At 42.7% G+C, this 16,195-nt stretch overlaps 1 protein-coding gene across 1 annotated transcript in view; it reads left to right on the top strand.

Annotated features, from left to right (window-relative positions):
• Nucleotides 1-16,195, top strand: part of reln (reelin) — a 74,372-nt gene that overhangs the window by 38,439 nt on the left and 19,738 nt on the right. Inside the window, exons 4-24 of the mRNA XM_053885314.1 lie at nucleotides 810-880; nucleotides 6,906-6,938; nucleotides 7,727-7,805; nucleotides 7,883-7,979; nucleotides 8,367-8,418; nucleotides 9,275-9,383; nucleotides 9,481-9,721; nucleotides 9,793-9,938; nucleotides 10,355-10,506; nucleotides 10,593-10,708; nucleotides 10,800-11,008; nucleotides 11,097-11,225; nucleotides 11,304-11,413; nucleotides 11,513-11,579; nucleotides 12,278-12,511; nucleotides 13,144-13,305; nucleotides 13,806-14,042; nucleotides 14,129-14,321; nucleotides 14,689-14,801; nucleotides 15,652-15,789; nucleotides 15,869-16,055. Of these exons, the coding sequence (XP_053741289.1) occupies nucleotides 810-880; nucleotides 6,906-6,938; nucleotides 7,727-7,805; nucleotides 7,883-7,979; nucleotides 8,367-8,418; nucleotides 9,275-9,383; nucleotides 9,481-9,721; nucleotides 9,793-9,938; nucleotides 10,355-10,506; nucleotides 10,593-10,708; nucleotides 10,800-11,008; nucleotides 11,097-11,225; nucleotides 11,304-11,413; nucleotides 11,513-11,579; nucleotides 12,278-12,511; nucleotides 13,144-13,305; nucleotides 13,806-14,042; nucleotides 14,129-14,321; nucleotides 14,689-14,801; nucleotides 15,652-15,789; nucleotides 15,869-16,055 (2,875 nt within the window). The remainder of the gene's footprint in view (nucleotides 1-809; nucleotides 881-6,905; nucleotides 6,939-7,726; nucleotides 7,806-7,882; nucleotides 7,980-8,366; nucleotides 8,419-9,274; nucleotides 9,384-9,480; nucleotides 9,722-9,792; nucleotides 9,939-10,354; nucleotides 10,507-10,592; nucleotides 10,709-10,799; nucleotides 11,009-11,096; nucleotides 11,226-11,303; nucleotides 11,414-11,512; nucleotides 11,580-12,277; nucleotides 12,512-13,143; nucleotides 13,306-13,805; nucleotides 14,043-14,128; nucleotides 14,322-14,688; nucleotides 14,802-15,651; nucleotides 15,790-15,868; nucleotides 16,056-16,195) is intronic.

Genomic DNA, 16,195 nt, shown 5'->3' with positions numbered 1-16,195 from the left:
AGCCTATGTAACGTCGGGAGTCCACATAGTAAGGACCTGACCCAACCCAAGGTTGCTGCGAGCACGTCAGAGACTGCCTCATTTTCCAGAACATTTGTGAAGTGAATTTAGCTGTGTGTGTCAAAGCTGACATCTCCGTCAAAGAAGTGCGCTCCAAATGAGATTCTGGTTGCACAATTTTTAGGGGTGGGATTCTATCAAAAAACGACGAATTAATCTCAGTCAAGCCACATTTTTCAATTTGAATGAATTTGGTATATGACCGAATCAAATGATGGACCCATACATACATTTAAACAACAAAATATCTTTTGTTTTGCTTCAGTTTGACAATAGCACAATAAATCACGATGGTGGCTATATTCAAGTTTTTACATCACCTTATTTAAACTAAAGCTCTTTTAATGTTGTGAAAATATCTGTATCAGAATTTCAATTTTATAAGAATTTCAAGTACATTCAGAGTAGTGGAAACCCTGGCCATTGTGTAGTGAAAAACCTCCCTGAACACAAGACACAGATGCTTTTGTTTGCTTTTGTTCAGGGATTCCTCCATGTTTGTTGTTGTTGTTATCATCCTAGCTGCCACGTGTCTTGTGCATCAGTGTGATCAGTGGACCAGGAACTCCTGCACTTACAAATGTTCCCTGTTGTCTGGAGAGAAAACTGTTTATTGAAAAAAAAAAAAAAATTGTTGTAATTAAGTAACCGTAATGAAGTTGTAATTAATTAATCGTAATTAACTTTTCCTGCCACTAATAATTTCAAAGCAAGAATTGACCCTTTGTCCATCTTTTATTCTTTTCCAGAGCGACAGCAACACACAGAGGACAGATTCTTTTCAAGGATGCTCTGGCGCAGCAACTCTGTGAGCAGGGAGGTATGTATATTTTCATTTTCTTCACTTGCAATTATAGCTCTGCACTGGAATGTTCTATAGTCTATAGTAAGATTTTAGTGACCTCCCCATCTGCATTCGTAACTCACATGCTGACTTCCTTAAAGACTGTCTTCCACACCCCTAGAGCTATGGTTAGCGGTTTAATAATGTCCTATATTTTCAGCTTAATTTCAGCCCAAGCTGCTTTTTTTTAACTCTCTCCCCCCAACTGAAGATTTGTGCTTTACGGGAAACGCTGCTCATATCAACTTTCTGTGACAGCTTAAAGTGGCGTTTGACAGACAGAGCGGTCCCTTTTCGGCTGCTGAGGAGGTATAATTGCTTGTTTACAGGGAAGAAGCTTCCTCTCTGCCCGAAATCTCCTCTGCTCTGTTCATATTCCTCATAGAGGCAGAGAGCGGAGGCCGACCTGCTGTGGATAGTTACTCCCGTCTGCCATGGAGGCTTCTAGAATCCTGGACGACTTTTCATTATGAGTGTGATTTCATTGCCCCGGTCTATGGCCTAGTGCCATTTGAAAAAGATGGATCACGGAGCCTGCAGTTTGGCCCTGGAGGCTGACAGCGAGAATCCGGCAGCACTGCTTGTCACGGTCTCCTTGCCTGAGAACTCATTCCCGCCACTACTGACACACTGCCCCATCTTTTTGTGCCCGAATATGAAGTCTGCGGCCAACGACGCTCAGTGACAAAATGCCGAGGTCCTGCAGTCTCACATTAACAGAAGTACAGCTGGCAAAGGATTTAGACTTGTCAAGGTCTTTGAGTTGGAAATGGTAACTGGAATAGGAAGTGGTTGACTGGTTGACAGCCGTGACATGTTAGTGAAGATATGCTGCCGTGGAGCGGCGGGTTGTAAATAAGTGTTAGCAGCAATGACAGTAAAGAGGATCGTGTTAATGAGAAAGACGGAGGTCGTAAAATGCAGATAATTCAAGTTTTGCGCGCATAGTCAGGCGATTAAATGTCCATTTAAAAATAGAAAATGTGAAATACGAAGGATTAAATTTGATTGGGCAGCTGACCTTGTTGCAGGCTAATTCCCTGATGGCCAATGAGGCACTGGTCGTTGGGTTTGCTAAACTGTGTCAGAACATTTGAATCGCAAATGAGAAACGAACAGGCTGTGGGCAACAGAAGGCTAAAGGAGAGAGCAGAGAGATGGAAGAACAGAAGGACTTAACAGGCTCTGATCATTTTCTCCCGTGGATTGTCGAGACCATCACTCTCAATGGCTGCACTAATCTCTGTGTCTGAGACCTTCTCCTTCTCTCAGTTTGAACATGTGACCTTCGACAAAAAGTGGCGATATTAGAATAGGTAACAGTTCATCACTGAATGTTTCTCTCAAGTTTTATTCGTAATGTGAGTGTGTACAGTGTATATGCATACACTATTAAGGACGTCCTCCTTCCAACCGGATCAAATAAGATACCCAAAGAAGTGTCGGCTTTTCAACGACGTCTGAACATTAGCATTCCAAAGAGAAAGAAGATGGAGGCCAGATCGTCCCACCTCACAGTTCATATACTTAACATTGAAGCTTTGAAAAGCTGTTTAAAGCAGGCTTATGAATCTATTGAATAGATATCTGTAAGGAAGCGGAAGGATGGATGAAGACAATGAAAGGTGTTCGGGTCCTTCGATGGACAAAACTTGTCACACTGATCCGCATGTGGCAGCAGTGAGGAATATTTTGAGTAGTTTTGTTGGGATCCCACTTAGTTTTCTGCAGTGCCAGCATCCTTTTTAAGTCTCTTCCTGCGTTCCCCGTTCTCACTTTAGCTTTGATCTACAGTCAGCAGCCCATCATCACTCTGAACAAAAAAGGAAACCTGATAGCCTGTCGTTGTTTGTGCAGTCATTCAAGGCAACAAATTGGAAGTTTGACACCTCAGCTGCACATTTTAACTGCATAAAATATGAAGCGCAGTGTTATAATTCACTCCTTCTGACAGTATGTTGCTAAATTGTTTGGACAGGTGTTTAGAGATGATTCAAGCGGTGATACAGCAAAATGCAAATGGCGACAGGGTTGAATAATGGCGGGTGTAAGAAAAGACTGACGAACTGTGGCACTAAAATACTCACAGAGGCTGAGAAGACAGTGAAGTAGAAGGAGGAATATGTTGAAGTCTGGTGGCTAGTGCAAAGGGGCGGAGCAGTTATGGGTGTGGAATGACCCTGCAGGCCGTCCATCAGCTCTATGTCCTGACAGCTCTGCCGGCACTCCGTTCTCTCATCTCAGCATCCTGAGGTCTTCTCATTTTCAGCGAGGGAATAAATCTGATCTTTATGTGCGAGGCCGAGTGCATTGCAACCCAGATGGATTATTAAACAGACATATAACTCAGAGAGGCCATCGCTCCCTGAGGGACACCTGATAACACTGCTTCAGAGGACGGATAGGTGGCCTCCTACCCTCTCACCACCCAGTCTACCAGCACTGGCCGTTCCTCATTCTTCGCCAGAATTAAACCTTGAGAGCAGTCTGGCTATTATCAGTTCATAATCGAGTTGTTATTACATACTGACTAAGTACTGATGATAAAAACTAGACCCTGTAAAAGTACATATTTTTTTGTAAGGTGATACTGTATATTAAGTTAGAGAAACTTGGATTTACATTTGGATTTACACCTTCTATTGCTATTACTGCTTGAGTACCCAGAGCCAGGCAGTTAAAACAATATTTACAAGATGTTTTAAATAGGTATAGAAATTGGAGCTGCATCTATTGATCAGTTGGTTCTCGTTCTGTTGAATTTTGTCCCTTGATCAATTTAGTTTGGATAAACTCAGTGTCTGTTCATATACTGTGGGTTCAACATATTGTACAATCCCAATAACAAGATGATAACACTCACATGCAGTAAGTGTAACTCTCAACATCTCTATGGTACTCTGTTTAAAAGTTTAAATTAGACATAATATATTCTACAAATGATCTGAGGAAGGCAGCAAAATCTACTCCCACCCTTTTATCGACCTTGATGCCTCTGTTTATTGATGTTGTGTTTGTCTGCTTTTAGTCCGATTAGTTTATGGGAATTGACTGGATGATGGTGTAGTGCAGGGGTGGACACATACATTTCCATTGTGACTATATTATATACCAAAACACCATACGGGGGCTGCCAAGCCAGACAGAAACAGACAGAAACAAGATTCTTAAATTACATTTTGTTGCTAAAATACAATAAAACAAGACGAAATAGGAAAAGGTCTTACTACACTACAACATTATGTGCTTTAAATATGCTTTTGGATATCATTTTTTGTATAATTATTGAAAGATCCTCTATATATCTTGATTGTAGGATGATCTTTAAGATCTTGGTTACACAAAATAAAGGCACCTTACAGTATAATGAACACCCTCGCTTCCATCCCAATATAGTTTATGAAGATATTTTGAGGAAAAAGTTTTTTGTTTAACAAAAACAATACTTCAAATTTAACATTTCAATTCACTCTCAGTAGTAACTGGGGAAGAATATATAATATATAAATAAATGTAAAAAAAAAGACACAGAAAAAACAGTTTTTTCATTTGGCTGTGACTTAACCACGGTGAAGGGCATGTGGCCAGTACTACTATATTGGAGAGGTCCAATATAGTAGTACCACCCTGAATTACTAGCGATGTTGTGAAACAACACATGGCTTTGTTCTCTGTTGGCTTTTTCTCAGTGTGATTATTTTAATGATGTCAATTGGAGCCCACACAAAGACCCTGCTTCTCAAAATGTGTTTGAATTCTGACCTGCAAACCACCTCTTCTATTTTTATTGTAAAACAAGAGCATCCTGAGTCCTGGTGAGAGTGTAATTACAACCGCTAGTTAGAGCAACTCGACATCAAACGCGTTTTTCCTCATCAAGTTTGTCGAGGATGTGAGTCAGACATCGGAGCGCATGGAACAAGGAATGTTTGAGGAGTGGGAGCAGTTTATGAAGAGGAGAAGAGACGGAGGAGATTAGAGCGGAGAGGGAGCGGGGGGAAGTTTTAACAGGACTTGTGGCCCACTCTTTTTGTCGGAGTCTGTCAAAGCTTATGCTCATTTAGTCAAACTTGTGTCACCCCCAACTCATCAGCTCCCACCCAAAGTTGTATTTATTTAAGCTCTTCCCTTTTATATTTGTGAGCTTCTGCTATTTGGAGAAATAGTCAAACTTCTTGGTAAGTTGTGCGTAACTGTGTGTATGTCTAAAGAGTGTGTGTTCTGCATGTATGTGTGAGTATTAGTCCCAGCCAGGAAGATATAGGCATTAGAGGAGCTGAGCCTCTAAAAGAGGAGGCTGTAATTGAAGTCTTTAAGAAATTGAGAGGGGATTAGTCCAAGTGGAATGAGAGTTACAGTCTGCTCCCGCTGCACGGAGGTTGAGGCAGAGAGACGGAGGGGAAACGCTTGGAAGGATTGGTTTGAGCAGTGGCGATAAAAGGGCAGGGAGTGGGTTGTAGCATGAAGAAAATGGAAATTGGTTAAAAAAAAAAAAAAAAAAAAGATGTAAAGGATTATCCAGGCGAAATCTCCCGCGAACCAAATGACTCTAGTGGAGTGGACTAAAAGAACTTGTCTGTAATTGCTAACCTGCTGCTACAGAAACTTTGGAGGCAGCCAAGGATGTTGAGGGTCGTATAAGTCATGGACACCAGTCTTCCTATTACCAATTTCACTGTTGCTTGTACCGTGTTTGCATTCGTTTAACAAGCAGACTGTCATGACAGCGGGATCCTCTAATGGCACAAACATGCTTTATATTAGGGAACCGTATGCAGGATTAAGACGGAGCTGATGGGGCAAGCCGAGGAGGAAGTCGCTTCTTTGATCTGCCTTTTACAGGCGTCGACACAGAGCCGCGCTTGTAGACCACAGAGCAGCGTCAAGAATCCCAGCCACCCAGCTAAGACTTCTGGAGTCAGCACCAAAGTTTACGACCAATCTGTGAAAAATAAATCCATTCCAAATGGGCCGGTTTTTGGCCAGGAAATTAGGACAGCTTTCCATATTGAAAATGAAATTCAGAGAAAGCTTGGCCATTACAGTATTGTTTTTTTGATATAATTGAAGTACTTGTAACTGGGTCGCCCACGACTAAGCCCCTGCACTGTAGAATATTTTTAGGGCTAATGTAAGATATGAAAAAGGGTGTTAGCTGTGGAGTTTAACGTAACAATGAGTGAAGGCAGTTTCATCTTACGCCGTCTTATCTTGAGGTTCATACTTCACACTAATGCACTTAACAGAGAGGCATCACGTGCCAGGTGGCTCATCTATTGTCGATCAGATAAAGGTCAGGGACACCGATAAAAGTTTGATTCTTGAGCTTAAGTAAGAAAATAAGAACCTCCTGATTGAGCTGTAAAGCAGAAATAATTCATAATTTTTCATCAGCTTTTGCTCTAATATGTTTTGTTTGACATTTTCTTACATATTAATGTGATCAAATATCCGATCGATCTCCTGAACTAGAAGAGCAGGCTGCATTTCATTTGGTTTTTCATAAAGTTGGGCTGGTATTTTTCATAAATATGCATCCCTGGTCCATTAAATCCCACTCAGAGGGCCATTGCCTCGGAGAGATGAATGGGCGAGTGTGTGTGCTGAGCGGCGACCTCAGATTACAGCCAGCAGGCACCTCCAGGGGGAGTGGTGGTTAATTGGCAGTGAACTGTTCATCATGACCACCCGGCCTGTCATTACTGGAAGGAATTAACATCAGCGGCCGGCCGGGGAGAGTTTCTGTCTCTGATAACTTTGGAGCGCGCCCATATTCCTGTGTGATTAACAAGGATGTTGCCTTCGGTGACAAACTTTCAGAAGATGATTTTCTTGTCCTCAGGTGTCAGAAGGATTTTGATTCCTAAAGTGATGGCAGGCTATGTGCAACAACCCTGTTAAAGCAAGCAACACTTTCAGTTTCAGAAAGATCATACTCAAATCTTTTGCTTTTGCTTTTCTTTTTCTTTATTTGACCCATATTCTTCTTTCCATGTTTCAGCTCCAACTGAGTCACCGCTCAGACCAAGTCTTGGTGAGTTGGAATTCACACTTATTTTCACTCCTCTTTGTTAGAACCTTCAGATTCATCAGAAAATCTGGGAGAATTCACATTATTAAAGACACATACAGTATGACCGGCAAAGATATTTTCCCAACTGAGGCATTGACTAATAGTATCCCTTTCATTGTAAACCAGGTGTCATTTGAATTCACCACTCCTCCATGTGATACGTATTTCCAAGGCACATTTCTAACAATGATATTATTTACAATGTGGTTTATTTAAAAATGATCATTTTGCATCAACATACCAGACGATCCATCTATGTCAGCGGTGGCAAGTCTTTCCTCAAAGCGGAGTGGTGCAGGTTTTTGTTCCAACTGATCAAGCGCACACAATTACACTCCTAGGACACCTGGTTGGTGAAAAGGTGAGTGGTTCGAACAGAAACCTGCACCCACTGCGGCTCTTTATGGAACAGTTTGCCCAAATCTGATCTATGTGGTACTTTCCCGACATGGGGAAATGTGCTTGTCTTTGGTAAAACTGACTAAAAAAGATGATGATTGACACTCCCAATGTGTGATTCACAACACCTCCCAACCCTTTTAAATACATTTTGACCTTTTTGCTACTGAACCAAAATGCACTTTTGTTGTCATGGCTTAAAGAATGTAGCAGTAATGGGACCTTTAATGCTTAAAAACACCTGCTGAATGTGTTACACTGTTTGTTACCCAAATGTGTTGCATTGACATACAGTTAAAAGTCCATAGCCGCGTCAACTACTTACATATTGTTGTTCAAACTGTGCACAGTGGACGTTCATGCTAAACACGCAGTATTCCGTGATGACTTCGACTCCAACCTCGAAGGGGAGCTGGACCCTGCCATCTGGTAGGTGATAACTCATCTATTCATCAGTCCAAATGAACAGCCGTCTTGCAATATTCATATTTATTTTCTCTCTGTAGGTCTGAGTGCAGCAACTGCGTGCTTGGTGAGCAATGTGGCGTCCTGATGCACGGAAGAGCGGTCACTTTCTGTGAGCCCCTTGGAGAGCGTGAGCTGGTAACCACCATGTTTGACCGCATAGTAACCACTGAACATTTTACGGCTCATTTGCTTTATATTCAACCACTTGAGTAGGTACAAGCTCAGCTGTGCGCTGGATTTACACAAACACACACACGCTGTTGCCTTTTGATCATTACACGCTGCATCAGTAGTTTTAAAACATATTTAATGGATAGTGTTTGTGATGATGTTTATTGTGAGTATAGATTCACATCACTCAAAGCTGCTTATTGGCAACTTGGAACACTAACTCACACATTTTTTACATGCTGTCAATGGGGTCCTCAATTTGAGCTCTCAATTTAGTAAAAGTAATCATACAAATGTTTTGTCTCTTGGTGTGTCTAAAACTGATCTGTGTCCTCGCCCCTTCAACCTCAGATCACCGTACCCCTGAACACCAGCACAGCATCGGTTCTTCAGTTTTCACTGGGTAAGAAATTTATGGAAATCAAAAAGGAATCTACGCAAGGGTGGCAGGTGCTTGTTTCACTTTGTGGAAAATCTGTATCTTCCTTATTGTTCTGTTCCTTGCGTCTTTTGCTCCGTCTGCCTCTCTCAGACTCATAAATCTTTTACAGTGTTGCAGAAAGACACCAGAACGCAGGTTTTGGAGATGTTATCATTTACATGCCTATGTGTTGTCAGGTGTTATTTTTACCTTAACTTGGATCGGTTTATCATTAGAGGGCATGTCCAATACGGTCCAATACATTTTTACATGGCTGAATTTGCAACTGTGCCAAACTCGTGCTTCACTTTGTTCTCGGTTCTTTCCTAAATGGAACTTATTTAAAAGACTAAAAAACTATTTCATTAATGGTTTATTGACCTGCATCATGTTTCTCCTTGGTATCAACACACACACACACACAAAAATCAACTTTGCATTCATCTTTTTTCAATCTGATCCCAGGCTGAGTAAGAAAAATAAAGTATGCAAAATGTGAATAGCCATCTCTCTCCATTAGCAACCTTTGACCTGACCAGCTCCCAATACACCCAGACACAATTTTAAGAGCTCGCTGAGATCTGCCAGGAGACTTACAGATGGGCTTTAACTATTTATTTGTGATGAAAACAGTTTCCCCTGGAAAGGAGAGTGTCTTTGGTCTGCAGCAAAGATCTGCAGTGGTTGGCTTTTATTTAAGACAGCCTGCTAATTTAAATGAATATGGCAAACAATATTTTCCAAGTTTACTATCATAACTCCTATTATCCTATATTTTTGTCATCCAAAGTTTAAGGCGTCACACTAAATTGTCCCATGCCTTTCTTTTCTGTCACAGGTTCAGGCTCCTGTCGATTCAGTTACTCAGACCCCAGCATCACTGTGTCTTACAGTATAAGTGGAAGTGCCAACGTCTCAGATGAGTGGCTCATACTAGAAACAATCAGGTCTTTTGCTCTCCTTCTCCTAACAAAAGAAAATCTTGGTTTTATAGTCATCTTTTTAGCTGTGACCTAATTCCACGATGTCGACCTTCTCTTCCAGAGCGCCCTCCAACAGCACCACTGTCCTTCACATGCTCCCTCTGCCATTACACTCTAAAGGAGACAGTGTTCGCCTGCGCTGGTCTCAGGTGACCCCTCAAGGCCCGGAAGGCTATGAGTCCTGCTGGGGTCTGGATAATGTGCTGCTAGTCAATGCTGCTCACAAGCCTCCCCTTATGGAGGACAACCTGGATCCCCCGGACACAGCTAACTGGCTCTTCTTCCCAGGAGCTACTGTAAAGGTAAGCTGGTGGCTTCATTGTAAAGGTAGGAGCGTCCATTTTTCGGCAAAATATCCTTTCTTGTTTGCTAGCACGCCTGCCAGTCGGAGGGCAACGCTTTGTATTTCCATGGTGGAGAAGGGGTCGGTCACAGCTTTGCCACCAGCAGAGACATCGACCTGCACCGGGAGGAAGGAAGAAGCTACTGGGAGGAGGACTTTGAGAGCCCACCATCGAAGTAAGTTGTGCCACTTGTGGCGTGCTTGTTGGTCAAACAATACTGTTTTTGTGTTTCCAGGATGGAACTCAATTTCCAGAGACTTAAACCAGGGCTCAGATACACCAATGTTATTTTTTAAAAATTGTGTTTGGTTGAGAATTGGAACTTGACTTATGCACATCATGAGAATTCTCATTCCTTTCTGTATAGTCTTCTCCTTCCGGTGGCATGGGTCGCATCGCATGTGATTTCTTAAGATATCTACCTTGCCACGCCTTGGTTCTGGTTGGCACAGAATCTTTATGTGCATGGAGCATTGCGTTGTGGGGTATATCTTCGTGTGTGGGGTTTCTGAGCGATAAAAAAAGGACTAAAGATTTTGAAAGTCAAGTGTGTGTCACAGGTTTCAGCGTTGTGCGTATCTTATTTTGCAGCTGGGACATTGAGGGGGCTGTGTATGGGATTCAGTGTGGAGAGATTGAGTCTGGCTCAGCCCTTGTGTTTGAGAAGGAAGGCCGGAGGCTGGTGTGCACCCCTTACCTCGACACCACATCTTATGGAAACCTTCGCTTCCACTTCACCATGGGTAAACGTTGCTCCATCAACCCAGGCTTCTTTGTGTTTGTCACGTTCCATTGGGACTTTTTAAAGAAGAAATTCTTTTTTCCGCAGGTGGTGGGGACTGTCATCCCGGAGAGTCTCATGAAAATGATGTCATTCTTTTTGGAAGGTCTGTAGGAAGGAGGGATAATGTGATACTGGATACACTGCCTTATTCAGCGTACAGGGTGAGATAGTTATTATCCATAATTCTGACCTTTTAAATATCGCTGAAAACCCTGAATTAATTGACTCCATGTATTTTTTTTTTCCTGTCAGACTCCTGCTGTGGTGTCTGTGGCTCTGCCCACTGAGCTACAAACACCAGTCACCCAGTTTTGTCTGGAGCAGCTGTCGCATGGTGGTGCCAACCGTCATGTGTGGGCAATCGATTTCATGCAGTTGCTCCCTGTGCTGCCTGGCACTCACACACATGTGGCTCAATTCTCCATCAACCTTGGCTGTGGATCCTATCAGCCTGCCAACAGGTATGACACGTCAAAAATAACAGCCTTTGTGACTGCACAGTTATGGCTTTTAGTTTCTTCAGTGTTCAAGTAATCGGCCTTTCTGCAGTGTCAGTTTGGAGTTCTCCACCAATCAGGGACGTTCCTGGTCTCTACTTCATACTGAGTGCCTACCAGAACTTTGCGCTGGCTCCCACCTACCTCACAGCACCATTTATTCCTCAGACAACTACAGCGGGTAAGAATTGTTGGACTCACTTTTGCTGGCAGGCAGCCTTTACAAAGGCCACCATTATTTTATTTTGCGTCCCATTAGATGGACCCGCATCTCCATTCCTCTTCCCAATGCTGCTCTGACCGAGACGACGCGATTCCGCTGGAAACAGTATGGCAGTGGATCGGAAAACATGTGGGCTATTGACAATGGTTAGAAACAATTCACACTCTATGTTCCCAGTCTGTAGCACTTCATTTCCGGAAGCAAAACCTCATGTGATCTGTGTGTATGTCTGTGTTTTGTGTCAGTCTATATTGGTCCAGCGTGCCTTCGATTCTGCTCTGGAAGAGGACATTGTTCCCGCACTGGCTGCAAGTAAGGACTTCAAACTCAACTGACTGGATCTATATTATCTAAATGAGACGCTCATAATCCACCTAATGGGTTGCAACAGCACTCTTCATTTAGCAGTAATTTGATATACAGTATAATTGTTACCATTAATTGATGGATTTGAATCATCAGTTTCCCCTTCTCACACTTTGTTCTTGTTAACTCAGTTTTATGTTGGGGAATGTGCAGGCTTTTAAACTTACAGGGAAATATAAAATGCCTTTTGACAAACAAAGCTCTGATCGTGTGTCGGGGTCCTGCTTTACTTCTGAGTTATTATGACTTTTGTCTCCATGAGGATCCTGTTCTCACTTGTTTCTGATTCCTGAACCAGACCGTGGAGTTATGAGTTGGATTTCAATGAAGTTGCAGCGGGTTTATTGAGCATTTTGACAGTCAGAGAGAGCTGCTTTGACAGTCAGGGAAAGTTAGACACATATTTGTTTGATAATATTGCTGCTTTATTTCATGTTGTCTTTCAGACATCAGTTCTCCCATAAATCTTCGTACAACGTCTTCATGAGAGGAAGTGGAATGTTAAAATAGAAAATGAAGAAAGAACAGTAATATTGATACAATCACTGGTCCAGAGAAACACGCGTCAGATGAAAAACAGTGCTCCTTAACTTTCTTTCACCACAGCAAAGCTGTCTTACCATATGTCTTCTCCCTGCATACAGGTGCGACCCAGGCTTCAGTGGACCAGCTTGTGAACTGGCGTCTCAAACGTTCCCAGCGTTCCTGTCGGAAGGATTCTCCAGCCCCCGTCTTTCCTCGTACCACAGCTTTTCCTCACTGCGTGGAGCAGAGGTCAGCTTCGGCTGTGGGGTGCTGGCCAGTGGCAAGGCCCTGGTCTTCAACAGAGACAGCAGGAGACATTTGATAACAGCCCCGCTGGACAGCTCACAAGCCAGGTAACTTTGAAAGTGACATCAAGTTCATGTTGCTTAAACGTATTAGGAAACTGAGAAACTGAGACCAGGTCAAAAAAGTTCTCACCATGTTTATCAGACATAAAAACCTTCTGAAGTTTCTTTTAAATGGCCTTGTTCTGATGGGAGATGACTTGTAGTCTCGAACAGGTCTGCTGTTGACAGGAAGGGATAAAATATAGAGTAAAAGACGGGGAAAGAATGATGAGGCTGGACGTGGCATCTGTGTGAGATTGATTACGCCTGTTGTGTTTCTGCCTCTGCCACCTGATGGCCGTATTTAATGCCAGTTTGCTGGCTGGTTGAGTGAACAGCTGCCTGAACGTGATACTGCTCTGTTAATGAAACGTCTCAGCCAAGGACGGCGGAACTGGAGGTTACTAGCCTTCTCAAGCAGATGCTGGAAACCATAATCGAAACATGACACTGTTCACAAACAGCTGTAGAACAAGGAGAGATTGCAGAAATCTCAGTGATCTTTGACCTTGGCATTTCTTTTGCTCCATATTTAATCCATATTTCTTTTCATCTATTCATCATTCTTCCCTGGGTTTCATTATGTGTCTTTTATCATGTATTCTTTCCTGCTGTCCTGACCACTCTTATATCTGCAGGTACCTACAGTTTACCCTTAGGTTGGGCAGTCGGAGCACCCTGAGCTCGTGTCCTGCCCCAGATCAACCGGGAGAAGGGGTCCTGCTGCATTACTCCTCTGACAACGGCATCACCTGGACCCTGCTGCAGCACTATGCCTACCATGGTTTCCACGAGCCAAGGTACCTTTGTTTTGTCAAACTACATTGTTTGTCTGTTCCACCAGAGCTGCTGGGTTTCCATAATAGTTTTTTTTAATAAAGCAATATTTCAAAATTGAGTGAATGTGAATGGAAACTGATGTCCACCAAGAGCCACGTGGCCTTTGAAATATATTTATTCTACAGTATGTACCAGGAAAGAATGTGAAATCTGTAGGCAGTTTCATTCTTGGAGGTTAATTTTAGCATGACACTTTACTCTTAACTCTTGTTAGTTTAGAAGTGTCATCCTTTATTGTCAGCAACTCTTGACACAAAAAAACACTGGTTGAAGAACAAACATACATCTGTTCTCATTCCGTCTGCTCTGTGTCATTAACCACCTCTGCTTTCTGTTTATTTCAACTGAAGTTAACTAGATTTGGCGGGATTTATCCCTGTGTCCACCAGCTTGACTCTACACTAAACTATTGTTCTGTTTTTTTGTTTTTTTTTTACTTAAATCTTGTGTCCACCTACAGGATTGTTTCAGTGGAACTCCCTCCTGGTGCGCGTAGATTTGGGGTACAGTTCCGCTGGTGGCAGCCGTACCATTCCGGACGCGGACACGACGTGTGGGCCCTGGATGAAATCAGCATGGCTTCCGTGTTGTTCAACGCCATAAGTCTTGACTTCAGCAATGTGCTGGACGTCACTCAGAGTCTTGGGTTCTACCTTGGTCATGTCCAACCCTACTGTCAGCATGACTGGACCCTCAGGTAGGTGATATAGGACAATATAATTGACTTGAAGATGAAAAAGTTTCCTTTTAAAGTTTCTTAATGCTATTTGGTGTGTGGTCTAGCTTCTCTGGCGAGCCCAGCCCGGGCTCCATTATCCGATACGTGGAAACTCAGTCCATGCAGATCGGCGCTTCCTACAGTCTGCAGTTCTCGTTGGTCATGGGCTGTGGTCGGGATCCTTCAGCTCATATTGACACACAAGTTCGCCTCGAGTTCTCCACCAATCATGGCCTCACATGGCACCTGGTCAAAGAGGTAAGGTAGAATAACTGAACCCTCAACAGTCGGCCAAATCCTGAGTCACCCATCTGCTTCACTATTGTGGAGTACCGATGTTATTTTAATAGGTTACTGGGAAATGTTTGATGAAGTATGGATATTGATAATTAAATATTGTGAAATGATGATGTTTTTAAAAGTGTAGTTTAGTTCATTGTTTTTTTTTTATCTGGCACAAGCAACTAACAGGATGTTTTTATGTTGAAACTCTCCCAAAATACTGTATATCTGTAGTAGCCAAGCTAACATCTTGTAATAAACAATTGTTGTATGTGTTTAGTGAATGTGTGAATGTGTTCAACTGCATGAGTTGTTGTTAACCGGGTTGCGCTTGTTCACCTAGGCCTGTCTGCCGGGCATGCCGAGCTGCTCAGAGTTTACCGCCCCAAGTGTTTACCATCCCTCAGAATTCAAAGACTGGAGGCGTATAACTCTGTCTTTGCCTCAGAAGACATGGTAAATGCCCAGGCAGGAATGTATTCCTGCACCTTTTCAGTTTCTGTACTGCACCGGCACATGTGAAATCTATTTACACCCCACACTGGGTCGAAGCAGTATATAGTACCCCAGTGTGTACTCCGCTCCCAAGCCGCCTTCAGATGGAAAGCTAGCACATCATTTACAAAAACGTAGCATGAGAATGTTTACTCCTGCTCTGTGATGTGAACTGCTTAAACATGTGTGACATTGACACAACCGCCAGTGATGATGGTCATTTACAAGGATCATTCTCCTTTAATTGGGGTCGGGAGTCTGAATGAAGCCATGAATTTTGCTCCATTTTCATATGTATGGAAGCAAAATCAAGTTAAATATGTGGAGCGTAGCAAAGCAGTCTGGAGATCATGAGCTTATCTGCTCTCAGTTATTTTGTTAATGATGCGTATGATCATGACGTTTATTATGGAATTGAAAATGCATACGATAGAAACATATGTATGTTATACATATACATTTTGTTATAATAAATGATAAAGTTAGTTTTCTTTGTCACATCTAACAACAAGAGTCTGGGAAAGTTATGTTTATAACCTTTACGCCACTCAGAAAATATGAATGCAACCCAACAGAAAATGATTATACACAACCGCAACAGCAGTCTTGTTCAGGCTTCTGTGTTCGACCATTCCATCAGAATTAAAACTGACCTTTGTTTCACCAGCGGATTGAACAATAACTCATGTTCTGCTGCACCCAGTCAAAATAATAAGTCCCAAGATAGATGAGCTCTTTTGGAGTCCTCCGTATTTATCAAGATATTAAATGATGCTTGAAAAGTATAAGTGTGTGTCTGATTTCTTATTAGGTCCAGCGCCACCCGGTTCCGCTGGATCCAGAATTACTATGGAGAGCAGGATGAGTGGGCTCTGGATGACATTTACATCGGACAGCAGTGTCCAAACATGTGCCATGGGCATGGCTGGTGCGACCATGGTCACTGCAGGTCAGACTTTTGCGAACATTTCTTACGTCTTTTCGTTGGACATTGGCAGCAGCCATTTACATGCGGCCTTCACTTGCAGGTGTGACGACGGCTTCTCAGGGACAGACTGCCAGCCAACCACCCCTCTTTCCTCCAGCATCCTTTCAGACTTTGAATCCCAAGATGCGCTTCTGGCCACATGGCAGGAAGTTATTGGCGGCGAGGTGGTGACCCCTGACATGGGATGTGGGGTTGTCTCATCTGGTTCGTCACTATATTTCAGTAAGGTAGGAAAAATCACTTCAGGCTGACATTTAAAGAGTATTGCGATTATAATGTCTCAAAAATACAAGCGTCGTAATTGCTTTTTTGGACGGCTCAGTATTTTTTCTTTGCTCACAAATTGGTTAAGCACTCCATTCATCGG

The sequence above is a fragment of the Synchiropus splendidus genome, chromosome 14 (genome assembly GCF_027744825.2).
Source record: "Synchiropus splendidus isolate RoL2022-P1 chromosome 14, RoL_Sspl_1.0, whole genome shotgun sequence".
Lineage (NCBI taxonomy): Eukaryota > Metazoa > Chordata > Actinopteri > Syngnathiformes > Callionymidae > Synchiropus > Synchiropus splendidus.
Note: the sequence above shows the minus strand (reverse complement) of the source record. Positions and strands in the feature narration are given on the sequence as shown.